General features: G+C 43.4%; 1 protein-coding gene across 1 annotated transcript in view; it reads left to right on the top strand.

Moving 5' to 3' along the window:
• Positions 1 to 23820, top strand: part of LOC138521970 (decapping and exoribonuclease protein-like) — a 61864-nt gene that overhangs the window by 24446 nt on the left and 13598 nt on the right. Inside the window, exons 2-4 of the mRNA XM_069635163.1 lie at positions 9396 to 9783; positions 13678 to 13883; positions 15063 to 15273. Coding sequence (XP_069491264.1) covers positions 9413 to 9783; positions 13678 to 13883; positions 15063 to 15273 — 788 coding nt within the window. The 5' untranslated portion in view covers positions 9396 to 9412. The remainder of the gene's footprint in view (positions 1 to 9395; positions 9784 to 13677; positions 13884 to 15062; positions 15274 to 23820) is intronic.

Genomic DNA, 23820 nt, shown 5'->3' with positions numbered 1-23820 from the left:
GAAAGCTTTCATGCCGGCCGTTACGTTAGTCCGGTGCAGGCAAGATGACGCTGAGCAGGGTCAGAGCGAAGTATTACTCTGAGGACAGTGAGAGCAAAGTACCCTACATCATAGATATTATGTGGGCAAGAAGTAGTGAGTACACCAGTGTATAAGCGAAGAAAAGGGAAGCTACGCCGATTTATAGATGTCGAGCAGAAAAAAAATAGTTCTGTAAAAGCAGTAGGGAGCCTAAAGAAAATATAGCGTTGAAAAAATTATAATAATGGTCATCCAGTGCTGCAGTGCGAAGTACGTTCTGTAGGAGCAAATAAGATCGTAATGAGAAAAATAATATACTGATTGAGCGGGAAGAGCACCGCTCATTTGGGACTGATACTTGCGGGTACAAGGGAAATTGTCAGTTGACAGAGGAAGTAACGTAATTTTGCCTCCGTTGATGTAAGAAGTAAAAATGCCCAGATGTAAAAATCTCGTTGGCAGGGGGTACAGGTTTCTTTTGTCCAAGCCATGGAAAATGAACGTAGCCTTTTTCAGATGTACTGCTTTCCGTGTAGAAGGGGAAAGCACTGTTGGTATTAATTAAAGCCAATGTAGAGGAACCCAGAAATATGCAAGTGTTATGATGCTACAAGAGATGTGTGAGGTTAACATAACATGTAGTGTGTGTATTGAGTATGAATGCACCAAGTGACATTTGAGCATGAAAGCCAGTTATGGATGGTGTATATATATTGAAGTTCAAAGATGTAATCTATTGAGGATGTTCAGGAAAATATGGACTTATATGGACGTTTTAAGTTTTTGATGATTTTAAGAATGGTGTTTGCGTCCATGAGAGTGTGAGTTAGGACTAATGATCTTGAAGAATGTCAGGAGTACGTTGCCCAGTGGCAACAAGGACTTTTAGGAAGCTGAAAGGAATGAGCAAGGTGTAAAATTAGGCTGCCAGAGGGCAGCATGGACTTTTAGGGCTCCATATGTTGGCAGTTTTACAGTTATAAGAATATGTAAATGCAAAATGTCCTATGGATGTGGTAAGAAGTTGTTGAAGTTCTAAAGGGGAGATGGCGTCTTCCCAGTGTCCTCGGTGTGCTCAAAGAGTTGAGTTGAGTAGAGCTAGCCACCTAATGAGGTAGTCGGAGGGCGAGGCAAGTAGTGGAGGGTAGCGCCTTCCCATAGTTCGCTTAATATGAACTTGTGCAGGTATATCTTCCAGTGTATGGGGGGGATGGCGTTGAGATTCCATCCCAGTATACCATCCCAGTATAGTGGGAGGGTAGCGCCTTCTCATATCCAATAAGTGTGAAGAAAGTGTAGGGATTCCGTCCCGGCATAGTGGGAGTGTAGCGCCTTCCTATATCTATATATCGAATAATTGGCATGATGTAGGAGTGGATCTCCATTGTTGAGTGGTGCGGACAGGTATGGATAGCGTCCCATTGAATTAGGGATAGCGTCCCGCTGGAGAAGGGATAGCGTCCCGCTGGAGAAGGGATAGCGTCCCACTGTAACAATAGGGATAGCGTCCCAGTGCGTGTAGGGATAGCGTCCCGTTGGAGAAGGGATAGCGTCCCGTTGGAGAAGGGATAGTGTCCCACTGTAACAATAGGGATAGCGTCCCGTTGGAGAAGGGATAGCGTCCCGTTGGAGAAGGGATAGCGTCCCACTGTGAATAGGGATAGCGTCCCACTGTGAATAGGGATAGCGTCCCTTTGTAAGTAGGGATAGCGTCCCTTTGTAAGTAGGGATAGCGTCCCATTATGAGTAGGGATAGCGTCCCACTGTCTGAAGGGATATCGCCCCGTTGGAGAAGGGATAGCGTCCCATTGTAACCAGCAGCATGGTTTGACTTCGTCCCAAATTAATAAAGAGTGAAGTTTGAAGATAGAGTAGTGGTGAAGGGATTGGGATTACATCCCACCTTAGTGAGCATGAAGTCTGAAGCTGTCAAATGGTAGCGAAGCATCTCAAGTTTCTGATGTTGTGAAAACTGAAGTTTAATGTAGATGCAGTGACACCCGTTCTTTTGTGTAACATCTCTCCAAAAGGTGTTTGGGATTATAATTTAAAGCGTGTGTATGTGGCTTCCCTTTGTTTGGATTGTTATTCGAAAGAGAGGCGATGTGTTATGATGTGCTTATTGCCAGTGCATGCCTGCAGGAATGTTGCCGTGTCCTATCTTGGAATGCTAAGTGAGCCTGCGGAATGTTTGGCAATGAATCATGCCCCAGGGCTCCAGCCTGGTCAGTTGAGCCTGGGTGATGGGACCCGGTGGTCTCTCCTAGATAACAGCTTATGTAACTTATAATAAAGTACATACAAATAAACTTAAAAAAGACTACAGAAGCTGCTTTATAATATTTAGTTATTCCAGTTTTATTTCTGACACGCAGTCATTAAAAAGAAAAACACGGTACACCGCTTTTCATAGCACACCAGCTACTTGTTCACGTAAAAAAAATAGAGTCAGTGCGTGCTTGTGCTTTATAGAACTTTCCCATAGACTCTATGATCTCCCCTTCCCATGTCCTTTCACTATTTTGTTTGTTTACCATTGTGTAGAATGTACACATTCCATTGTGAAATGTGACGCCCATTTTTGAGTAGGTATCTATTGCAAGGTATAAGTACAGTATATTCCAATAATGAATTTGTCTACACAATCTTTTCATTTACTAAAGTGCTCGAATAATTGGCAAACCAACACAATGGGATGTGCAATGCCTAATTCTTGCAATGATTTAGATCGCTTTTACCAAATGTGTAATACTGTTAGCAACGTTTAATCGAGGAAAGTGCATATCAAAATATTGCCATCTAGAAGTATCGTGAACAATATGTACTACACTTTTTAAATGTTTTTAAATAAAAGGTACATGATGCTTTGAGCACCATCATAAAGCGCGTAGTGCTTTTCACGATATTCTTATCCATCCAGATGAATTCATGTCTCATGGGGTAAAGTAGATATTACAGCCCTGTCATAATGCTTGAGTGTTTTAGCAGCAGTATTTCAAAATACAATACCATAAAGTGCTTTAAGCAGCATTATTTCGATAGTGCATAGTCCTTAATACCTTATTCTTATCAAATTGAAAATTGCGCACTGATTAAATTAAGTGCAAAATGCTTCAATGTTTAGCAGCAACATTTCAAAAATGCAATACCATAAATCCATTCTGCTATTTAGCAACGTTATTTCAATTAAGTGCATTGTGCTTTAAGCAGTATTATTTCAATAAGGTGCATAGTGCTTGATGTCTATCTGAGGTATACAATTTTATTAGATTATTCAATACTTTACAATGTAATTGGGTAAAAGAAAGATGCAAGAAGGCATAAACAAAGAAATGAGAGGGGAATGGAACAAAGAGGGTAAATCCCAAGCACTGGCTATTATCAGAAGGTGAACATCACTCAATATATGCTGCTCGTGTTTTCCAAACTTTTAGAGGGAATGAGAAAAGAAACAAAGAGACTAATAGAGAAGAAGAGTAACTAGAAAATGATTGAAATAATAATAATAATAATAATAATGAAAATGAGGAGATAACCAGGGGGGAAGAAGAACTATATATGAAGTGAAATATAAACTGCAACATTCTTTAAATATGATAAGAGAATCTAATCTTTACAATTCATTATATCACAGACATATTTATTGTATTGTTCTATTTTTCCACAATTTAGGTGCATAAAAACATGTAAAGCTCCTCGTCCAGATTATGTCCTCTTGGTTTCTTGATCTAATATACATTTAGTCTCCACTTGTCGCAGATCAAGCTCGCGATCTCCACCCCGAGAAATTTCCTTGATGTGATGTAATCCAAAGAATGTCAAACCACCTAATTTGCCCTCATGTTTGTCTCTGAAATGTATGGCGATTGGGTGGGAGGGGTCAAAGTTCTTAATTGCTCCCATGTGCTGCAAGATTCTTAGTTTTCATTTTCCAATGGTGCCTCCATTGTACCATAGGTCACATGGACACACTAGAACGTACACCACAAACTCTGTGTTGCATGAAATAGTCGTCTTTAGCTCAACCATGTGGTCTAGTACAGGATGTTTGTTGCTTGTTTTAGTCATGGCATGTTTACAGGCCTTACATTTTGTGCATTGATGAAAACCAGCCGATCTTGCGTTTTAGCCAGAGATCTGCACTGGAGATCTTTATTATGGGAGGCATATAGCAGCAAACCAATGAGTCTTTAGTGACTTTGATTTCCTGAAATGTATGTTCACTCGTTCTCTAAGGACTGGAGATAGTATTTAATCTAGTTGTAACACATGACAGTGGCGATGAAAAATTATGCATATAATTTTCGAGTGGGCTCCTTAGGTGAAAATTGGTCTGGTTTGATTGTTTTCCTCTAATTCGATTTGTGTTTTATTTATGGATAATAATGAATCCTGGTCCAGGTTTCGCGCTTTCATGTATGCTCTTTCTAAGATAGCTTTAGAGTATTTGTTTTTGAAAGTTCTGTTCAGTTATTCGACATTGTTTGTCAAAACATTCCAACTTAGAGCAGTTGCGATGTATTATAAATTCACCATATGGTAATCTCCACTTTGGTGATGTTAGGTGATTACTGCTTGCATATAATGGCAGGTTGGAACTTGTCGGTTTACAATGGAGTTCTGTTACAATTTCCCCCAGACTTTATTTAACCAGGACATCAAGGAAAATTATCGAGACTCTGCTGTGTCACTCTGTGAATTTCAGATTAAGCCTGTTTACATTCAATATTTTGACAGTCTTGCCATAGGATGATCTTATTGGTATATTGGCTATTTTCAATCCATACTACAACCTTCTTCCACCAACCCATTGTAATGTTGACGTATGATGGGGCAAAACATGTGCCCATAGCTGTTCCTCGTAATTGATTGTAGTAATTGTTGTTAAATAGGAACACATTGTTCGTTAAACACATATCGATCATTTCTATGATCATTTGTCTGTGTGATCCGTAGTTTAAAGATCTGCTCTCCAGAAAGTGTTTGCATGCTCTCTTGCCATCGCTATGCTGTATGGAGGTATAAAGCGAGACCACGTGCAGTGTGGCAAACATAAACTTGCTTTCCCATGCTACTCTATTTATTTTGCTTAAATCTTTTTATCTTGGAGATATGATGGCAGAGTAAATACTAGAAGCAAAAGAGTCTCATCTAGGTACTTGGATACATTTTGAAGGGATACTCCTTTCAAGATCACAATAGGTCTGCCTAGTCGTCTTCTCAGGCTTTTATCTAATTTTGGAAGAAAATAGATGGTAGGCATGGTGGGAAATTTTTGATAAATATAACTGCAATCATCTTCATCCAAAATGCCTAGATCTGACCACTTGGACAGTAAACTTGTCAATTTTGCATGAATTTCTTTGGCTGGATTTGCTTCTAGCTTTTCATAGCCATTGCTATCCGTAAATTGTCTGTCTCTCCAAGATGTTTATGACATCCGTAAGATTTTGTAATTCCTTGAGAACATCTCTTTCCTATGTGAAAAATTGCTTTTAACATCACTCTTTTGGACTCAAGCTTTTTAAGATCATGTATAACAAATCCTGGAAGGCCTCAATGTGTCCAACCGGTTGGACTAATGGCTTGAACCTATACTTGATCTTCAACTTGCTCTTTGCAGGCCAATCTGCATTAATGCATATACACTCAGCGGAATAAAAACACACTGATTAATTGTTTGAAGTATAGAGCCAAACGGCTCCTTTCCCAAATTAAACACTTTCAGGGGCGATTTGGGAAATTTTCCCTGAAGCCTGTTCTAATATTCTATGAGGGGAAACGTATCGCCACTATTGGCTATGGTTTGGAAATCTATCATCAATTGCCCAATTTATCTTATTGAAGGCTTGCTTTGGAGAGAAACACTTGCTCTACCCCAATCCATTCCTATGTCAGTTATTTGATTTGGGCTTAGTTTGGTTGAATGTAAAAGTATTGTGAAAACATGTGATGTGTGGAAAGTTTTTAAAACTACTCCGCGTTCTTGATATGGATTTTCACAAGTTATGTGGTAAAGATGTATAGTTCTCTAGTTCCGTTTTGTGCATGTCAGCTAAACCAAAGGGGTTTCAATTTGGATGATTTTAGTACGGACCCAGCTGCTAATAAAAAAACATCTTTGTTGGAAAGACTGGTGAAGCACGTGTGATACATTGGGAGAATACAAGCAGTATAAAGACTTAGCCAAATGTCCATAGGTTGCCCGAATTCAATTTTCTATCTGGATAAGCATCCATCGTGGTGGTTTGCAAGGTCGGTTTTGCCTCAATGTATTACCTACTTGTGCAAACCATAATTTGTGGATAGGAACTGAGACTGTGAGTCCTCTCTGCCGGTATTGTTCGGTAGGGGCTGAAACTCTTGAAATCTTTTAGTAGAATCTTTGGTTCAATCGGATTAGTTTTAGATTTGAGAATGGGTAATTGTGCGGAAGGATGTTCGCTAGCACCTCTATTGTTTTAGATTTCAGAATAGAACCATGGGAGTCACTGTGGGGAAGGCTGGTCACTAGCACCTCTATTGTTTTTAGATTTGAGAATAGCACATTGCAGTCATTGTGGGGAAGGCTGGTCACTTGCACCTCTATTGTTTTTAGATTTGAGAATAGCACATTGCAGTCATTGTGGGGAAGGCTGGTCAGTAGCACCTCTGTTTTAGCTTTGAGAATAGCACTGTGGGAGTCATTGTGGGGAATGCTGGTCACTAGCACCTCTGTTTTAGATTTCAGAATAGCACCATGGGAGTCATTGTAGGGAAGGCTGGTCACTAGCACCTCTATTGGTTTAGATGTCGGAGTAGCACCTTGGGAGTCATTGTGGGGAAGGCTGGTCACTAACACCTCTATTGTTTTAGCTTTGAGAATAGCACTGTGGAAGTCATTGTAGGGAAGGCTGGTCACTTGCACCTCTGTTTTAGCTTTGAGAATAGCTGAATGCCTTCTGTAAATTTCTTTTAGGATTAATATTGGACATTTTTAAAAGTAAATGTGTACCATGTTTTGTAAATTGTATGCAAATGCCTTTTAAGATTTGAAATGATTTGGTTTAATTTCTTCTTTCGTTGAACTTTGTAAATATGTATGTTATTGTTTTAATGATATACCAAATGACACAAATAATTATAAAAAGTGTTATATACAGAAGCAGGTGAAACATTAATCAAAGTGGGCAAGTTCTTCAAACTAAGAAGGAGTAATGTGTAAATATACTAAATTACGTTCCAGGCTACCACTGAAGGGAGTAGCAGGGACAGGTAGGGTGCTGGGGAGAAGACAGGTGTAACTCCCTCTTAAGCGAGGAAGTGAACTTTAAACAGCAGTAATTGATGTCAACAGTACTTGTACCTGTGTTTGTATCTTGGGCACCAAGATGCTTCCTTCGCCTGTTGTATCACTCTGTCTGATTTCTATGTTTAATTACCTATTAAACGTGTTTTGATGCTGCGTTCGTTGACCCTCTACAAAACTGCCAAATAAAATCAGTCCGTGTATGCAGGCAGAGGCGGCATCCTATGCCTGTGCAGGTGCTTTACCCGCTGAGCTTTCTCCCTTAAGTATATCCTCGGGCTCCAGCCCTCTTTGGCAGGTACTCTCTAGATGTGCACAGTCACAGTGAATGCCCTACATGTTCCTCTCATTAGGGGCGCTTAGTCCCACCTCCCCACTTGTAATAAGTCAGAGATGCCAGAGCCCGGGCATATGCAATTAGCGTAGAACGGAAACAGCGTGATGATGAAAAGTAAAATAAATGCATGTTTAAGGAATAGTCCAGCAAACAAAATCAATACCTGTAGCAGCATATCGTTAGTTAGGAAAGCGCCCGCTACACTGGTGAAATCCCTGGAGAAACTATAGAAAATATCTGGTTCAATTCGGACACCACATGAGGGACACAGCCCCATGAAGCCCGACCGCTGCTATATACATTACATGCAGCCCGGACCCGCTCAGGGAACACATTAGGAAATTGTAGCCCTGTAAAGGGAACAACCAGTGACTACCACTTATAAACTCTGGGAAGACAACACAAAGCAGGACCCTTGATATTACAGAGTCCTTAAAACGAGAGTACAGCTATTGACATTAAAGTAAACTGAGCTTTTGCGGTAAAAAACGTACCGCAGGACTACTAAGCCCCAGCAAAGGATCCTAGGTTCCTACGCAGCGTGTACTCTCCCCAGTAACACACAAACGGGGGCCATGCCTTTTCCCTGCATTCAACGCAGGACAACTTGAGCCTATTGAACAAAGACTCATATACGCTGAAGGAAAACGACTTTTAAACAGCACTTGTCCTTTTTGTCGATGTAATTAGTATTGGCAGAAGTGACCAAACTTTTTGTCTTTAGCCCCTGAAGAATTGCCAAGCAGCAAGTATATTGCTAAAGAGTTGGAAAGAAACATGTTGGGCACATTGTAGATTGTTTCATTTTATATTGAAGGTTTATTTGACACAACAGAAACAGGATGAATGGCATGAGAGAATGAGTAGTGTGTGAATTGAGGTATGCCCAGTGTGTATTTTTGCACAGCTGTGTTTGTAGAAAGGTTTGTGTCTGTTTTTGGGCGGTTATGATGTTTTACCCGTAGATGATTTACTCACGGCCGGACATGATGTATGATGAACTTTTAAGAATTGTATTGATTGAATATTAAAATATGTACATTTTTACTAAACGTTTGTGTTAGAATCACCTTCTGTTGTCTAAACTGAAATGGACAGAAGGTGGTGAAGTCTCTCCCAAGTAGAGAGAACAGCCAAAAAACCACAAGCTTTGTTAAATGTATTTGTTACGCACCGTCACCAACGGAATTTGTCCTCAGGTAGATCTGTAAATGACAAAGGTGGGATGGGTTAGTAAGGTGAAGAAGGGAGTAGGATAGTGAGAGGAGTGGTGTTCTGTTGGCAGCTTCAGCTCAGTATACACCGGGTGCTGAGCTTTGGTGCGAGTATTGGATCGGAGTCAGTCCGCGTGTGCTGTTGTTCCGGCTTATGTGTTGTTGCAGTGTTGTGAAGTGCATGCAGCTTGTTGTGCGAGAGATGGTTGTGTGAGTTTTTTGAGTGAGATAAGTATGCAGAGTTTGAGCTTATATTGGTTAGTGGGTTACCTGACCTTTATCATGCTAACATTCACAGTGCTGTCTGTCTGAGTGTTTGAATTTTAGGGTTGTTTCCCCTTGTAGCCAGAGGGTACGCTTGATGGTTTGTTTTCCCTCTACCTCTCTCTTGTTATCGTTAGTACAACACCTGAGGCGGCCGTAAGAGGAGGAAGGAGTGGGAGAGGTGGTCACACAAGTAATGTAATCATGTGCTGGTGTCATTGACTAGTGGAGCCCCATTCCATACATGGCCTCTGTCCTTTGTCATTGCTAGGATTTGCAAGCACAGTCATGTATGCACCGGACGTGCAGTGGTGGCCACCCCACCCTGGGACACGGCCACAGTTATCTTTACCCACGGCGCAGCAGCTCTACGACATCCCCTTCCACTTCGCCAGCTACAGGCCAGAGGAGATTGGCTGCGTGTCCCGCATCGCCAGCCGCAGCTACCCCAACGATGATCGGAACAAGCGCTTCCTGCGCACAGATGTGCGCTGGCTGAGTGACGTCAACTTCGACCTTCTGTGGGGATACCCTGAAAGGTACATCCGGGCCAGCACCAAGCGCAGTGAGCGGGCCATCCATCACATCCTAACATGGTGGCTGGAGTTTGGATGGCGGCAGCAGGCTGACCCCAGATACGGGACGCTGCCCCCCATGAGGTGAGAGAGAGGTGTGTGTATGTGTGTTTGTTAACCACAAACTTGCTTTTTCATTAGCCTTATTTCCCGTTACACCTTTAGAGCTCCGAGGCTAGATAGCTTTTGGCTGTAGGCCGTTCAAGGATTCAAGCCCGCTGTTTGCCCCCACCCAAAAGAGTGCATTGTTTATCATGCAGGCTTTAAAAAGAATGGGGTAAAGTACACACTTGAGTTTCTCGGTTGAGGGGGGAATTAAGCAGGTTCTTCTGGAATGTTTCCTTTTAACTATAATAATAATTCTTTATTGTGACCTAGTTCAATCTAGAACTTTACACAAAATTAGAGCATCAAAATCAAATACAAAGTACGTATAAATAAAGCAAAACAATCCAGAGATCAAAAGATTGTACATACAATATGCACGTAAAACAATTTCCTTCGAATTCATCGTGCTTTAGAAGAAGTGTGAATCAGATAATCGCATTAGACTACTAAGTTCATAAAAGTTCATAAAATCTATGAAACCTATGGAATCCTAGAAGATGAGACAACTTCCATGTCAGTCGTAAGAAGAGAATACAAAGGTGCTCTACACTGGGTTTACGGCGCTCTTGCTCTGCCTTTAATTGGGCCTAAACCTCCTTCAGTGGTATGGGACTCGGGCCAGGGGGTGCTTTTACCTGAAATCCTGATCTGGCACTGTTTGTAAACTACTACCAACATTGGGGCAGAGTTATGGCGCGGAAAAGGTACACTGGGGATCTAACTTTAACCCTAAATGAGATATGTTTTACGGAGATAAGTTGGACTCCTGACTTCAGCAAAAATACGCCCTATATTCACTCGAAAAAATCTTTTGAGAGAAAGTTTAACAAGTGCGGTTGGTGCAGGAACCACAACCATCTCTCTAAATGAAAGGGGCATGAAGCTGTGTCCCATGTGGTCCATCCCTACAGAAAAACTCAACCATACCTGCTCTTATGCCCTGATCCGGCTATAAAACGATGCCTGTTGAAGCTACGCACAAACCAATTGCCGGTTCGGTCTGTTACGGGATCTCGGTTGGGTTTGGCTGCTGAGAACAGGTACTGTTGTATGTGCGGATTAAAAGACAAATCTGAATCCGCTAGGCATGGGCTCACGCAGTGTGTCAAACTGGGGCCTCTGTACATGTACAATCTGGGTGGCTTGGGGCATAGTTACGAGGGAATTTGAGCAGATTCCTTCTGGGGTTAATGTTTAAATGCAGATACTACTTCTGCACAAGTTGCCTTACATCGCGTATAGTTGCATGTCAAACCTTTGTTGGCTGAAGGAGGGGGCTTACTCCTAAGTACTCTTGTCAACATGGGTTTGGGGACAATGGAGAATTGTCTGTATGGCGGCATGTACTTCTGCAGAATAGGACTGGAATTGGTGATAGCCTTTTGGCACTGGGGCACTTTTCCTGCTTCTTATGTTTACTTTTTGCTGCCTGTTGTATGAGAAGGGTGACAGAATTATGAAAGGCGAAACTGGGGGGGGGGGCGCTAGGGGGATTGTATTGTCTTAATTCTTGCTTGTGAAACTGTTACCAAGAACAAATGTGTGGCAGGTGTGTATACCTGGTGCTATGAACACACTGATGGCAGATATGGCTGTCCGTGTCCGGGCCCGCTCAGTGTGTACATGTCCATGGCTGTTGCTTGACCAAAGACTATGGGCCTCATGTACAAAGCGTTTTCAGTGCGATTGCGCCATTGGAAAAAGCTTTTGTAAATTGGGCCCAAAGTCTCCATGTTTGCTCTTGCATCAGAAGTGCCCCGACTATATCTGAAAAGCAGTATCCTTGTTCGGTCATTCTAAAATGTCCCCAGGTGCAAGACGTGCATCCTTGTTCCTTCTGTGCGACATGCCCTTTCAGGCTGATTGCACAGATGTCTCCGGACCAAAACACCTACAGCTTTCGGAAACCGTTCTCTTTCTCTGTACCAAGTATTTTGACGTACTGTAGTATGTAGTACCGGGAGTTTACCTTCTTCAAACTCTTCACACGCAATAGTTCCCTCCTTAGCCCCTTCCGCCCACTGCTTCTCCTAATACATAACCTTTTTGGCATGACAAGTTAGACCAATGTTTTCAAGTTAACACATAGGATTCCTAAGGTCGAACCTCCACACTTGAGCACAGTCTCCGACCACCTTCCCATCATCAGTGGGAAATGCTTGTTACCATGAGATGTTGTATTTTCCTTCCTTCAGACCACGGCCTCCTTTGGTGACACGTATCCCACTTCGTTTGCTGTGCCCTCTGCTAATGCTGGTAGTTTCCTTGATCTGAGTGGCTTTGTAGGCAGGACAGTCGGGGAAAGTGTCTCCACCTCTACCTCTCCTAAAATAGAGTTTCCTTGCTGTTGCCCAGTATATCTTTCCACTTTGTAATCACCCTGGCTATACGCCACTCCTCCTGCACTCCCACTCATAGCCACTCCTCCTGCACTCCCACGCATGCCACCTTCGCTTTCTCTCCCTCGTCCGGTGTCTCCTCCCGATTGCCTTATTTTTCTCCCACTGTCTCGCATTCCCTGTCCTGCATGATCTGTTTCTCCCTCCCCTCCTTGAATTCTCCCCACACTGACCCACTCCTGCTGAATCCCACCCACCAAACATCTCTTCCACATCCTCCCGTTCAAAAGCCACCTGCCCAGATCGCTGTAGTGTCCCTTATCCTAGCATCCGTTTGCTATTTAATGCCTCTTTCCTCTCCCGCCCCTTCCACTTGACTGTTCCATAACAGGGGGTTTCCCCAACCCACTGGGGCTCCTGTGCTTCTAACTCCTCACCTCCAGCGCCATTCAGATGCGAGTACCTTAATGCGGGCTCTAACTCCATGCCACGCCCCCTCCTTGCCCCATACTTTACATCTCTTCCTCCCCTTACCGCCTCTTGGTGTGCTCCCTCCTGGTTCGCTGCCTCCTTGGCAACCTGATCCACTTGTGTGCTAGGCGAAAACAACTGTACACAAAGTGGGCATTTCTACATGCTGTGTTGGCCCTGCAGTGGATGCCACCCTCTGTGCCTCGCCTTTTCTTTACCTTCACCTCGCCTTACCTTTCTACGTGCTGTGTTGGCCCTGCAGTGGTTTGCCACCCTCTGTGCCTCACCTTACCTTTCTACGCGCTGTGTTGGCCCTGCAGTGGATTGCCACCCTCCGTGCCTCACCTTACCTTGACCTTGCCCCTCACCTTACCCCTCACCTTACTATCCTACGCGCTATGTTTGCCCTGCAGTGGTTTGCCACCCTCTGTGCCTCACCTTACCTTTCTACGCGCTGTGTTGGCCTTGCAGTGGATTGCCACCCTCCGTGCCTCACCTTACCTTGACCTTGCCCCTCACCTTACCTTGACCTTGCCCCTCACCTTACCATCCCACGCGCTATGTTTGCCCTGCAGTGGATTGCCACCCTCCTTGCCTCACCTTACCTTGACCTTGCCCCTCACCTTACCTTGACCTTGCCCCTCACCTTACCATCCTACGCGCTATGTTGGCCCTGCAGTGGATTGCCACCCTCCGTGCCTCACCTTACCTTGACCTTGCCCCTCACCTTACCTTGACCTTGCCCCTCACCTTACCATCCCACGCGCTATGTTTGCCCTGCAGTGGATTGCCACCCTCCTTGCCTCACCTTACCTTGACCTTGCCCCTCACCTTACCTTGACCTTGCCCCTCACCTTACCATCCTACGCGCTATGTTGGCCCTGCAGTGGATTGCCACCCTCTGTGCCTCACCTTTTCTTTACCTTGCCCCTCGCCTTACCTTTCTTTTGCACTCTATCTCACTCATTATCTCGCTCCCTCCCTCCCTATATATCTTTATCTCTGTGGCTCTCTCATGATCAATGACTCTGTGTTGCCTTGTATCCTCTTCCCCCTCCAGGCCTCTAAACTTTGACTTCGTGGTCCGCCGCGGACACCTGGCCAAGGTGCTCGTCACGCCTCACATCCGGTATGGCTGGAAGCTTGCGGTAACCCTGTTTCGTGGGACCTACTTCCTCTTGGAGGTGACAGACGACGAAGACTTCACTGAAGCCGGAGATCGCATCAACTACATGGGGCATAAATTCGAGCAATACATGACTTCCGGTACAGAGTGGGACCAGGAAGAGGCTGGCCTAGAGCATTATGGGTCTTTAGCATTTCACACTGCAAGCTTTCAAACAAAAGTTGGAAAATTAAAGTTGGAAAATGCAACTTTTAATATATTTTTGCCATAGTGTTACACTTCAAAATGTAGGTTTGGAAATACTAGTGTTCTTGGGGCATTTAATTTCTTAATGACCTTTTTAAAGTTGAAGTGATTTCTGCCCTCTTAACCTCCCCCTGTACGTCACTGTTCCTTCCCGCCAATACATGTTCGCAGTCCTGTAGTTCTGCATTTCTTTAACAACATTATAACGAGAAGCCCCCCCCCCCATCACCCCCTTTTTACTCTGCTAGCCCTTCCTGCCCTTTTTATCTGAAACCATGTGCCCGTCTGACCTAAGCACAGGGCTGAATTCATCCTTAGTGACTCTTGGGGACCCCTGGAGGCCCGTATGACAGCCCATGAGGCCTAACAGGGACTCTGGGATGGAACTAGCACGGGAGCCTGCCCGGTGTGTGAGTCGGAGGATGCCTTTGGAGTACAAAGTGTCTTAAGCCTGGAATGGAAGTTCTTTTCACTCTGGGCAATGGTGGAGACAGGAGAGGGGAAATCCAATGCAATATTCGAGACTTGGCCTGCATGCAAACATCCCTCCAACCCCCTTCCCCTGTAATATAACAACATTAGGTTCCACTTCATGTCGGATTTCTCCCTCTTCTAAGTCCTGTAATAATACCTGTTATTCCCGAATTTTTATGCTACTCTATTAATCGACCAATTAAAGCTGAGGGGCTGAGTCGTTCCTGCCAGGAATGGAACTTCCCATGTGCAGGCAGGTGTCGGAAGTAGAGCTTAACACATGGACTACCAATCTGGATGTATTGCAAATCTTCCTTAAGCACACAGTGAGGTTGAGTCGCTGGGAAACGACCATGCCCCAACTCGCCCCCCCCCCCCGCACAACCTACGATTCTACTGCCACTCGCCTAGCTTCCCAAACTAAACTCGGTACAACAGAGAGAGAAGCCTATTACCCCCCACCCCCTGACCACCCACAAAGACTCTGAGATGTACTTGTGCCCTATAATGAGGATTCAATGCTTTGGTATTGATGATGTAAAATATAGGTGATGAGCAGAGCTGCCCTGACACTCCTGTCTTGTCTCTTTGGGTCTCAGCAACACCGGGTCAAGCCCCGAACCCCTCGGACGTGCTGGACATGAATGAGGCCTTTTATTCCCTGGTGACGGCATCTTTAAAGAGTCACTCCCTACTCCTCTGCGCAGAGGTGGACTCCGAGGACCCTACAGCCCGCCACCTGGCGGCTCCTACCCGCTACGTGGAACTGAAGACGACCCCTATGCAAGGAGAAGCGGGGAAAGTTTCCAGGTCAGTCTTCTGTTGCGTGGATGTGGTTGGATATGTGCAGCCTGTCCTTTACAGGGACCCCCCACCCCCCGCAAGGTTGCTGTTCGCGGGCATGTATGCCCTTATGAGTCGAAGGGGCAGCAAACATTACCTGGACCCATAGCTGTCCATGGGGAGAGGGGGGATTCCCCTTCCCTGGTGAGCCATTAGGCGTGGCGGCATCAGGGTTTCTTTGGTGGGGGGGGGGCTAACCGTGGAGCACTCTTCGTGGGTTTGTGGTTGGCGTTCTGCTCTTTTCTGGTTTAATTATGGGTGGTACTCGGTGATGCTAGGCTCTCTCTTTGGTGCTGTCTCAGGTAGAGATCTCATTACGCAAGTCGCTGGGTGATGTTCTAGTCTTTCATTGGGTACTTATCTGGGTTATGTTAGGGTTTATCTTGCTGCTCTTACATGTAGTCTCTCATTGTGGGGGGGACTCTGTGGTCTTGGGGTCTCCCTACCTTGATACCTCCCTGTGAAGAGGGTGTCTGTAAATGGGCCCATGTGTTTTTTGAGATGTCTTTCCTTTAGAGCTTGCCCAGGACATCTCATTGAGGGTATCTATGGTGGTGCTTGCGGTCTCCTTCCTTGGCTGCTTTTCAGGTGCTTGTTTCTCATTGAATCCCGGGGTGGTGATTGGCCTTCTCTCCTTTAATGCTTTGTAGGGCACTGTCTGTCACTGAGAGGTTTTGTGGGTGGTGATCGGCGTGCTCACATTGGGGATCTCTGGTGGCATTTGTGCCCCTCTCCAGTCATTGGTGCCTTTCAGGGAAATGGTTCTCACTTTCTGGGTGGTGCTTAAGCCCCTGACTCTTCGGTGCTTTCCCACAGAGCCCCTGTTTTCATACAGCAGCCATATGTTCCACTTCTATTGGCTGTGTACAAAAAAGGGTAGACCCTGTTTTTTAAAGGTGGAAAACCTTTGGGGGGTCAGAGACTTATAACACAAGAGAACATGCAAGGTAATTACCCCGTTTCTCAAACTCAGATTCTTAGGACAGTGTCACAGCATAGACTTGCCTAAAAAACACCCAATCTGAATGGATGGGGAAGGAAACATTATTAAATAACTTGCCCAACAGACTAAAGGAATAACAAAATATTCAATTTATTACAAACATAATACAAAAACAGCCTAACAAGAACCAAAGTGGTTACTGAATTGGACAGAATAATTTTGAGTTTATAAAAAACGTATCACATACAATACATCGACATAGGTGGGGTTAGTACGTGTTTAGGTGCAACAAATGTTGCACCTAATCACATTCAGGGCAAAAGCAGAGAACTATGTTACAACACAACTCTGTCAAACAGGCTTTTAGGTGTCTGAAGACAATGTGATAGTCGACATATGTTTCGGCATGTGGCAAATGATCGGACAGTATCACTGGTGTCTGTCTTTGCTGGTATAGCCGTCTTCAGAACAAAGAGCAATATGATGATGATATTATGTTAATGAATACCCTTTACTTTCGTGAATATTTTAATTTTCAAACCCACTCTGGAAGAAACAAATAAAATAAAAAGTTAATCATAAATTATAGGCTAATTTAAAACTACAAATTTAGAAGGGCAGCAACCCAAAAGCAATAGCCCATGGAGGACACTAAACTTATTAATGTGCAGAAAACAAGTCGGAGACAAAATGAGGCTTCACTTGTGTCAATCACAGAAGCGTGAGACAAAAGTATTAATATCTTCAGTCACCAATTATCAAGTTATTTGACTGACGGTATGTTTAGACCAGAAAATTTGACATGTTTGTCAATAGTTTCTAACGAATATTATATTCAGTAATAAAATAATTTTGCAAAATATTTTTCAAGGTATGTACTCCAACACAGGGTATATATGTTCACCTTCAAGGTACTAGAGACGAAAAGAAATATCTTTTGTTGATTACAAAAAATCTGATGACAATGGATATTTTCTCCTGGCTCTTGGGGTGATCTTTCTCTATTGGGAATAACAAGAGAAAATGAAAAAAAGAAAAAAAACTCAGTAGGGGATATAATCATTCGTGGAAATTAAAGCACAGTTCTAATTGTGTTAGTCAGTGTATAATTTAAAAACACCTACTTGTGATACCGCGGATCGTTGTGTCTACACTGGCTGATTTAGTATTCCTGTGTGATTTGGCATATTTCAGGGGAAAGGCGGTTGCTGTATGACGATGTTAATCGCAACGTTCAAGCTCATTGTACCGAAGGCATGATGGATAATTTCATAATCTATGGCATAAACAAACATATGGAGGAACAGTTTGTGTTTGACTATAGATTGTAATGGTGACAGCATTTTCGCGAATAATTTGAAAAAGTCACAGAAGGATTTTCAAATACCTGGTTCCGTCTTGTGACGAGGTTTGTTTTGCCTTTCTCGTAGGTCGGTCAGAACTCGGTTCCTTTCTGAGCCACTGTCTACTAAACGTGAGATGAATGTTCCACGTAGTAGCGTAATTCAACGGAAAGAACTACAAGGTGTGTGTCAAAACTAAAGGAGTACACAGACCGCCATCTTGGGTGTATTGTGACTCCTAGATGTATGGAGTATGGAGGGAAGGCACAGCAGCCTCATCCATCAGGGGGCTCCATGTTATAGGTAATGGACACCGGTTAGCATTCTTTAGATTATAAGAAACGTCAATTCATGGAGCTATTGTTATATATTAGGCCCCGTGTTGGGTGGCAACAGTTATTCCAATATTTTAATGGAAATACATTGAGGAAATCATTTGAAAGAAGCAACAATTTTGCTGGGACCATGGTATATCAGGTGTCATATAAGAGACAAATACCGCTAAATGAGAGGGTGGCTAGAGGGACAGATTTTTCTAAATTATTGACCCAGATGTTAGCGGGGAATAAAGTCTCATAATTTTACTTACGAAACTAGTACCTCGGAGGTGAGCATAAAACACTGTGTTGGGATACATACCTTGAAAAATATTTAGCAAAAATGATATTACTGAATATAATATTTGTTAGAAACTATTGATAAACTTTTGTCAAATTTTCAGGTCTACTAAATCGAAAAAGAGGGCACTGTTGTACATAAGGTTGGTACAGCTGGGTTTAAATAATTTTCAAAACTCTTTAGGCCAACCCTCAGATTACCTCAAAGGCGTTGAATAATTTATTAATGCATTTGGCAAAAAGAAACACCAGAGAGCCAAAAATTCCAAATAGTGTTTGTATTTAGTAAAACAATTGAATGTCAGGGTGTGCAGATATTCAGTATCAACAAATCAATATGTGCTAAAACAATTACAGAAATTAAAAAAATTATAATGAAATCATCTGCATACACACACACACACACACACACACACACAATTAGAGCAAGAGCTGAAGCAAAAAGAGGAAGAGAGGAAAAATGAAAGGAAAAGAAGTTAAAGGCCAGAAGAAAAACACAATTACAATGTTCAAATTCAGTGAAAAAGCAACCTATGCAAAGGAACTGGAAAAAGAATTAGAAAAAGCAGCCTGTATTTCTGCTTGACAAAGGTATAACCTTAAGGCACATCTGGGTTATAGCCTTGAATCCTTCTGTTAATGTTAACACTGTTATGTACACAAAAGACAAAATCCTTCTATTCAAAAAAGCATTAAATCTCACAAGGACCCAATTTATCCATGTGCCCCGGTATAGAAAATATTTTCCGGGGTAGGGTCTGCCAACGCGGTGGGGGGAGCGAACAGGCAGAAGGTTAATGGTTTAAAGCTCAGAAGCTGTATTCCAAAGTCCCGGATATACAGCCTCCATCTGTGAAAGCCTTCAAGCCCCTCGTCTATAATGTGTTTCGGCGGAGTAGACAATTGAAAAATATAAAAAATATTCCGCTTTCATCAGGGCGTTGATTAAAGGACCCTGTGAAAAAAACAGAAAAAAAGAATATCCTAAACATAAACCAAACATTCTCTTGGCAAGTGTTTTAATATATCCAAAGCATAGAATGCTGAAATAATGAAATAAAAAATCAATTGGAGAAAGTCATTATGCGCAACTCAACTTCATATTCCCAGCCCCGTGTCCGTCGTGCCATCGGGAGGGAGTAATTAAGTGAAAGTCTCTTCTTGCTATCCTCACACAGAATGCCACCACACACTCTGCCCTCCAAACTCCACCCGCCCGATATTCCTTTGTAGAAGCAAGGCTGGTACTCTCAATGGGATTCGAAATTAGAAAAAAGGAAAAACTAAAGTTCTGACACCTTCACCACCTGCCAGGTGTGAAGAGGCTGTATACTGTGGGGAAAGATACTGCACCACGTTACAGATTGTATATGGGAAAATCCCGATCATAAGGCATGTAACTAATTTTACCTGGTCATGAAAAAACCAATGGCTGACACGAGAAGACCCAGTCTCCTCCAAACATGAAGCTGCTATGTTGCTGAAAACAGGCGGCCCGGTGCAATCGTCTGAGTTGAAACGTGGCGGCAAAAGGAACTGCCGTGTGATCGTTTGGATCCCAAGATTGCTAAGCCACCTGTGGGCAAAAAAGATCCATATAGTGAGTTCAGGATGTAGATCGTAAAACACACAGATGGTGTCCTTTCAAAATGTACCTGTATGAATACAAGTTCAAGCCCACGTCTGTATTCCTATTAATTATGACGTGGGGCAACTGTGGTTCGTTGGGGCCCTGACGGGCGCCATAAGCGTGTCAGGAAACACCATGTAATATCAGCAGATGGAGCCGTGGCTTTTGCGAGCCAGTGGTAAGGTGCAGCTGAGATGGTCCCAATTGTAAATGTGGCAAGTCAAACGCTGTAAAAGAGAAGAAAACCCACAACAGATGAAGAATGCAAGCATGTCCCTAAACCGTAGGGGCAGAAAATAGTGGATGGTAGCAAGTTACCTGTGTCTGAGAGCGTGAAAAAGTGTCTCTAGGGCCGTCCAAACTGGTGTTCGGTCTATGCGATCCGGTCTGCTGCGGAAGCAGGAACAACCAGTTGCCATAGTAATATAGCCGAAAATGGGTATGGACGACATGCAGCTATTGGTCCACATCAAAGGTGGATTGATTTTCGCTGTGTTCATTGGCCGTGCAAGGCACAGGGGTGTGTCTGTGCCGGGAAACTAGATGTTATCGTCCCGCAATGCAAACTGGTTGTTGAAGTGGAGCTCATTTGTGTGCTGGGATAAACGAAGTGCAGCATTTGTCAAACTGACAACCACACACATCAGCGTGTGGAGATGAGAAAGAGAAGAAAAACCTCCTCCCCCAATCGAGATCGATCTCCCCACTCAAACGCATCTCGGCGGGTCATCTAAAGATGTGGTAAGAGAGTGAATGGAGGCAAAATGCGACCATTATTGCACGTCCCTTATGGGGTGGCTGAGCCCCAACATGGTTGTCGCACCTCACAAGAAGGTATGTGCAGCAACACGGGTGGGCCAGATTAGCCTTACCAGAAAAGATTCCTGCTGGAATCTGTAAAGTACAGCATTGTTGTTCCAAAGACTGGAAAGGACCCAATACCCAACGCTTACGTGTGTTCCAATAAGCATCAAGAAACTTGATATGTGGGCAAGTTGGATTACAGATTTGCGTCCCTATCCTCCCAGTTGATATTAAAAGTTGTTAGTTTACACAGTATCTCATGATCACGTCTGGGGAAAGTATTCTTCATTAAGTCAATTTTCATGCGTGTCCATTCTGTGGATCCACCTTTTTTCAAGATCCAACAGTCTGGTCTGTATATTAGGACCAAACTGAATTTTCTCTAGCACCCGCCACAGCAAATCATCAGGAGTGTGGTGGTTGGCCAGATAGTGGGTCACCAGCAGAGCTGATGCTTTCTTACAACAGATTCTTGAGCGGTGTTCCGAGATCCTAGTCCCTATACTCCGCATGGTTTGCCCCACGTAGCGGAGGCCACAGGGGCATTCAATGCAGTATACCACCTGACTACTTTTGCAGTTCGACTGAAGTTTCAAAGTCCAATGTCTCGCTTGAATTGGAAACATTTGGATCTTTGTGAATCTGCAAACTGAACATGTGCCACAGGGATAATGTCCTGTGACTTTCCGTAAGTTCCAGAGCCCTGGTCTGGGGGTGTCTTGGACAAATAGTGAATGCACTAGATGTTCTTTGATTTTCCTTGTTCTCTTAAAAGCGAACCGTGGTGTCGGTTCCTCGGGCTGTTGTAACCGGACTATGGGCCAATGTTTTCGGATCACTTTCTTAATGTCAAAAGAGTTCGGACCATATGTAGTCACACAAGTGACCCTGTCCAATTCCTCCCGATCTTGGGTGCGAGGTTCAAGAAGTGAGTCACGGTTTGTAAACCTGGCTCTTTTTCTTGAGAATGAGACCGATTTCCTCGGGTACCCACGTAGCAACAATCTGTCACCCAGCGAGGTGGCATTCAGATAGTAGTCCTCCAGGGAGGAACAATTCCTTCGGACCCTCAAAAATTGGCCATATGGAAGGTTTTGTTTGATATGTCTAGGGTGGTCGCTATTGTAGTGCTATAAAGTATTGCGATCAGTTGGTTTTCTAAACAAATTGCACATAAGTTTGCCTTCTTGGTACATAATCTGAAAGTCCAAAAAGTGTACCGAGATCTTATTATACTCTATCGTAAATCGGATGTTGTTGTCACACGTGTTGATCCAGCCCAGAAGGATTTAAGGGACGGTTCATCACCTGTCCACAGAAAGACGACGTCAGTATATTTACGCCATTGTTGGATGTTGGACCGCCACGGGGTGAGCCGGCTATATACGTATTTCTCTTCAAATGATGCCCTAAAAAGAATAGCCAAGCTAGGGGCAAACGTAGCACCCATTGCGTTCTCTTTCGTCTGCAAATAGAACTGATTGTTGAAAATGAAAACGTTTTTGCAGAGAGCAAAGGTCGGGAGTTCTACAATGAATTCCGGTGGGACTCGAGATTAGACATTATCATTGATCAGATGTTCATATATGCAATCTATTGCCGCCCCTTGTGGGATTGATGTATATAATGATTTTATGTCCATAGTTACCAAAAATTGGTCACTGTGGTCAAACGGAAGCTCCTGAAAGGTTTGGATAATATGCATCGTATCCCTGAGATACAATTTGGTCTTAATGCTCATAGGTTTCAAGAAGAAATCCACAAACCTACAAATTGGTTCCAATATAAACCCACAACCCAACACTATGGGCCTCCAAGGTGGGGCCTGGGCATCTTTGTGAATCTTAGGAGGGCATATGGACATGCAGTGTGCCCCTGAGACGTCCGAAAAAGGGCCTCCTTCTCCGTAATCCAGTCCCTCTCGGCCGCAAAAGCTACCATGTCTGAAATTTCTAGTTTAATTTCTTTGGTGGGATCTTTCTTGAGTAGACGATGGCTATCGCGGTCGTCTAAAAGGTGCATAACCATCTAGGTGTATTGTTCATTCGTCATAAGGACAATACCACCGCCCTTATCCGCCGACTTGATCACTAAGTCCCGATTATCGGACAGCTGTTTCAAGGCCTTTGTCTCATCTGCAGTGAGGTTCTGGTGTATTTTATTCTTCCTCCTGCTCATCTGTTTAATATCCTACAGGACACATTTTTCAAAAATAAGTAACTCTTGCGGGGGTCTGACTATCAGTTGTAGTAAAGGACGATTGTGGGTGTAGACCTGTATCCAGTTCATTTTCCTGTTCATCATGTTCTTTAAAGAACGCGCGGAGCCTTGAGGTGTGAAAAAAATGTTGCATTTCAGCTTCCATTTTCCAATTTTCTGGTCTAAACATACCGTCAGTCAAATAACTTTAATTGGTGACTGAAGACATTAATACTTTTGTCTCAAGCTTCTGTGATTGACACAAGTGAAGCCTCCTTTTGTCTCCGACTCGTTTTCTGAAAATTAATAAGTTTAGTGTCCTCCATGGACCATTGCTTTTGAGTTGCTGCCCTTCTAAAGTTGACGTTTTAAATGAAACTAAATTTCTGATTAGGTTGTGTTTCTTCCAGAGTGGGTTCAAAAATTAAAATATTCATGAAAGTAAAGGGTATTCATTAAAATTACATCATCATCATATTGCTCTTTGTCCTGAAGACGGCTATACCAGCAAAGACAGACACCAGTGATACTGGCCGATCATTTGCCACATGCCGAAACATATGTCGACTACCACATTGTCTTCAGACACCTAAAAGCCTTTTTGACAGAGATGTGTTGTAACATAGTTCTCTGCTTTTGCCTTGAATGTGATTGTGCAACAAATGTTGCACCTAAACATGTACTAACCCCACCTATGTCGATGTATTGTATGTGATACGTTTTTTATAAACTCAAAATTGTTCTGTCCAATTCAGTAACCACTTTGGTTCTTTTTAGACTGTTTTTGTATTAAGTTTGTAATAAATTGAATATTTTGTTATTCCTTTAGTCTGTTGGGCAAGTTATTTAATAATGTTTCCTTCCCCATCCATTCAGATTGGGTGTTTTTTAGGCAGGTCTATGCTGTGACACTGTCCTTAAGAATCTGAGCTTGAGAAATGGGGTAATTCCCTTCCATGTTCTCTTGTGTTAGAAAAC

The sequence above is a fragment of the Ambystoma mexicanum genome, chromosome 13 (assembly GCF_040938575.1).
Source record: "Ambystoma mexicanum isolate Mex_15411 chromosome 13, UKY_AmexF1_1, whole genome shotgun sequence".
Lineage (NCBI taxonomy): Eukaryota > Metazoa > Chordata > Amphibia > Caudata > Ambystomatidae > Ambystoma > Ambystoma mexicanum.
The sequence above is the reverse complement of the archived record's forward strand: the minus strand, read 5'-3'. Positions and strand labels throughout refer to the sequence as shown.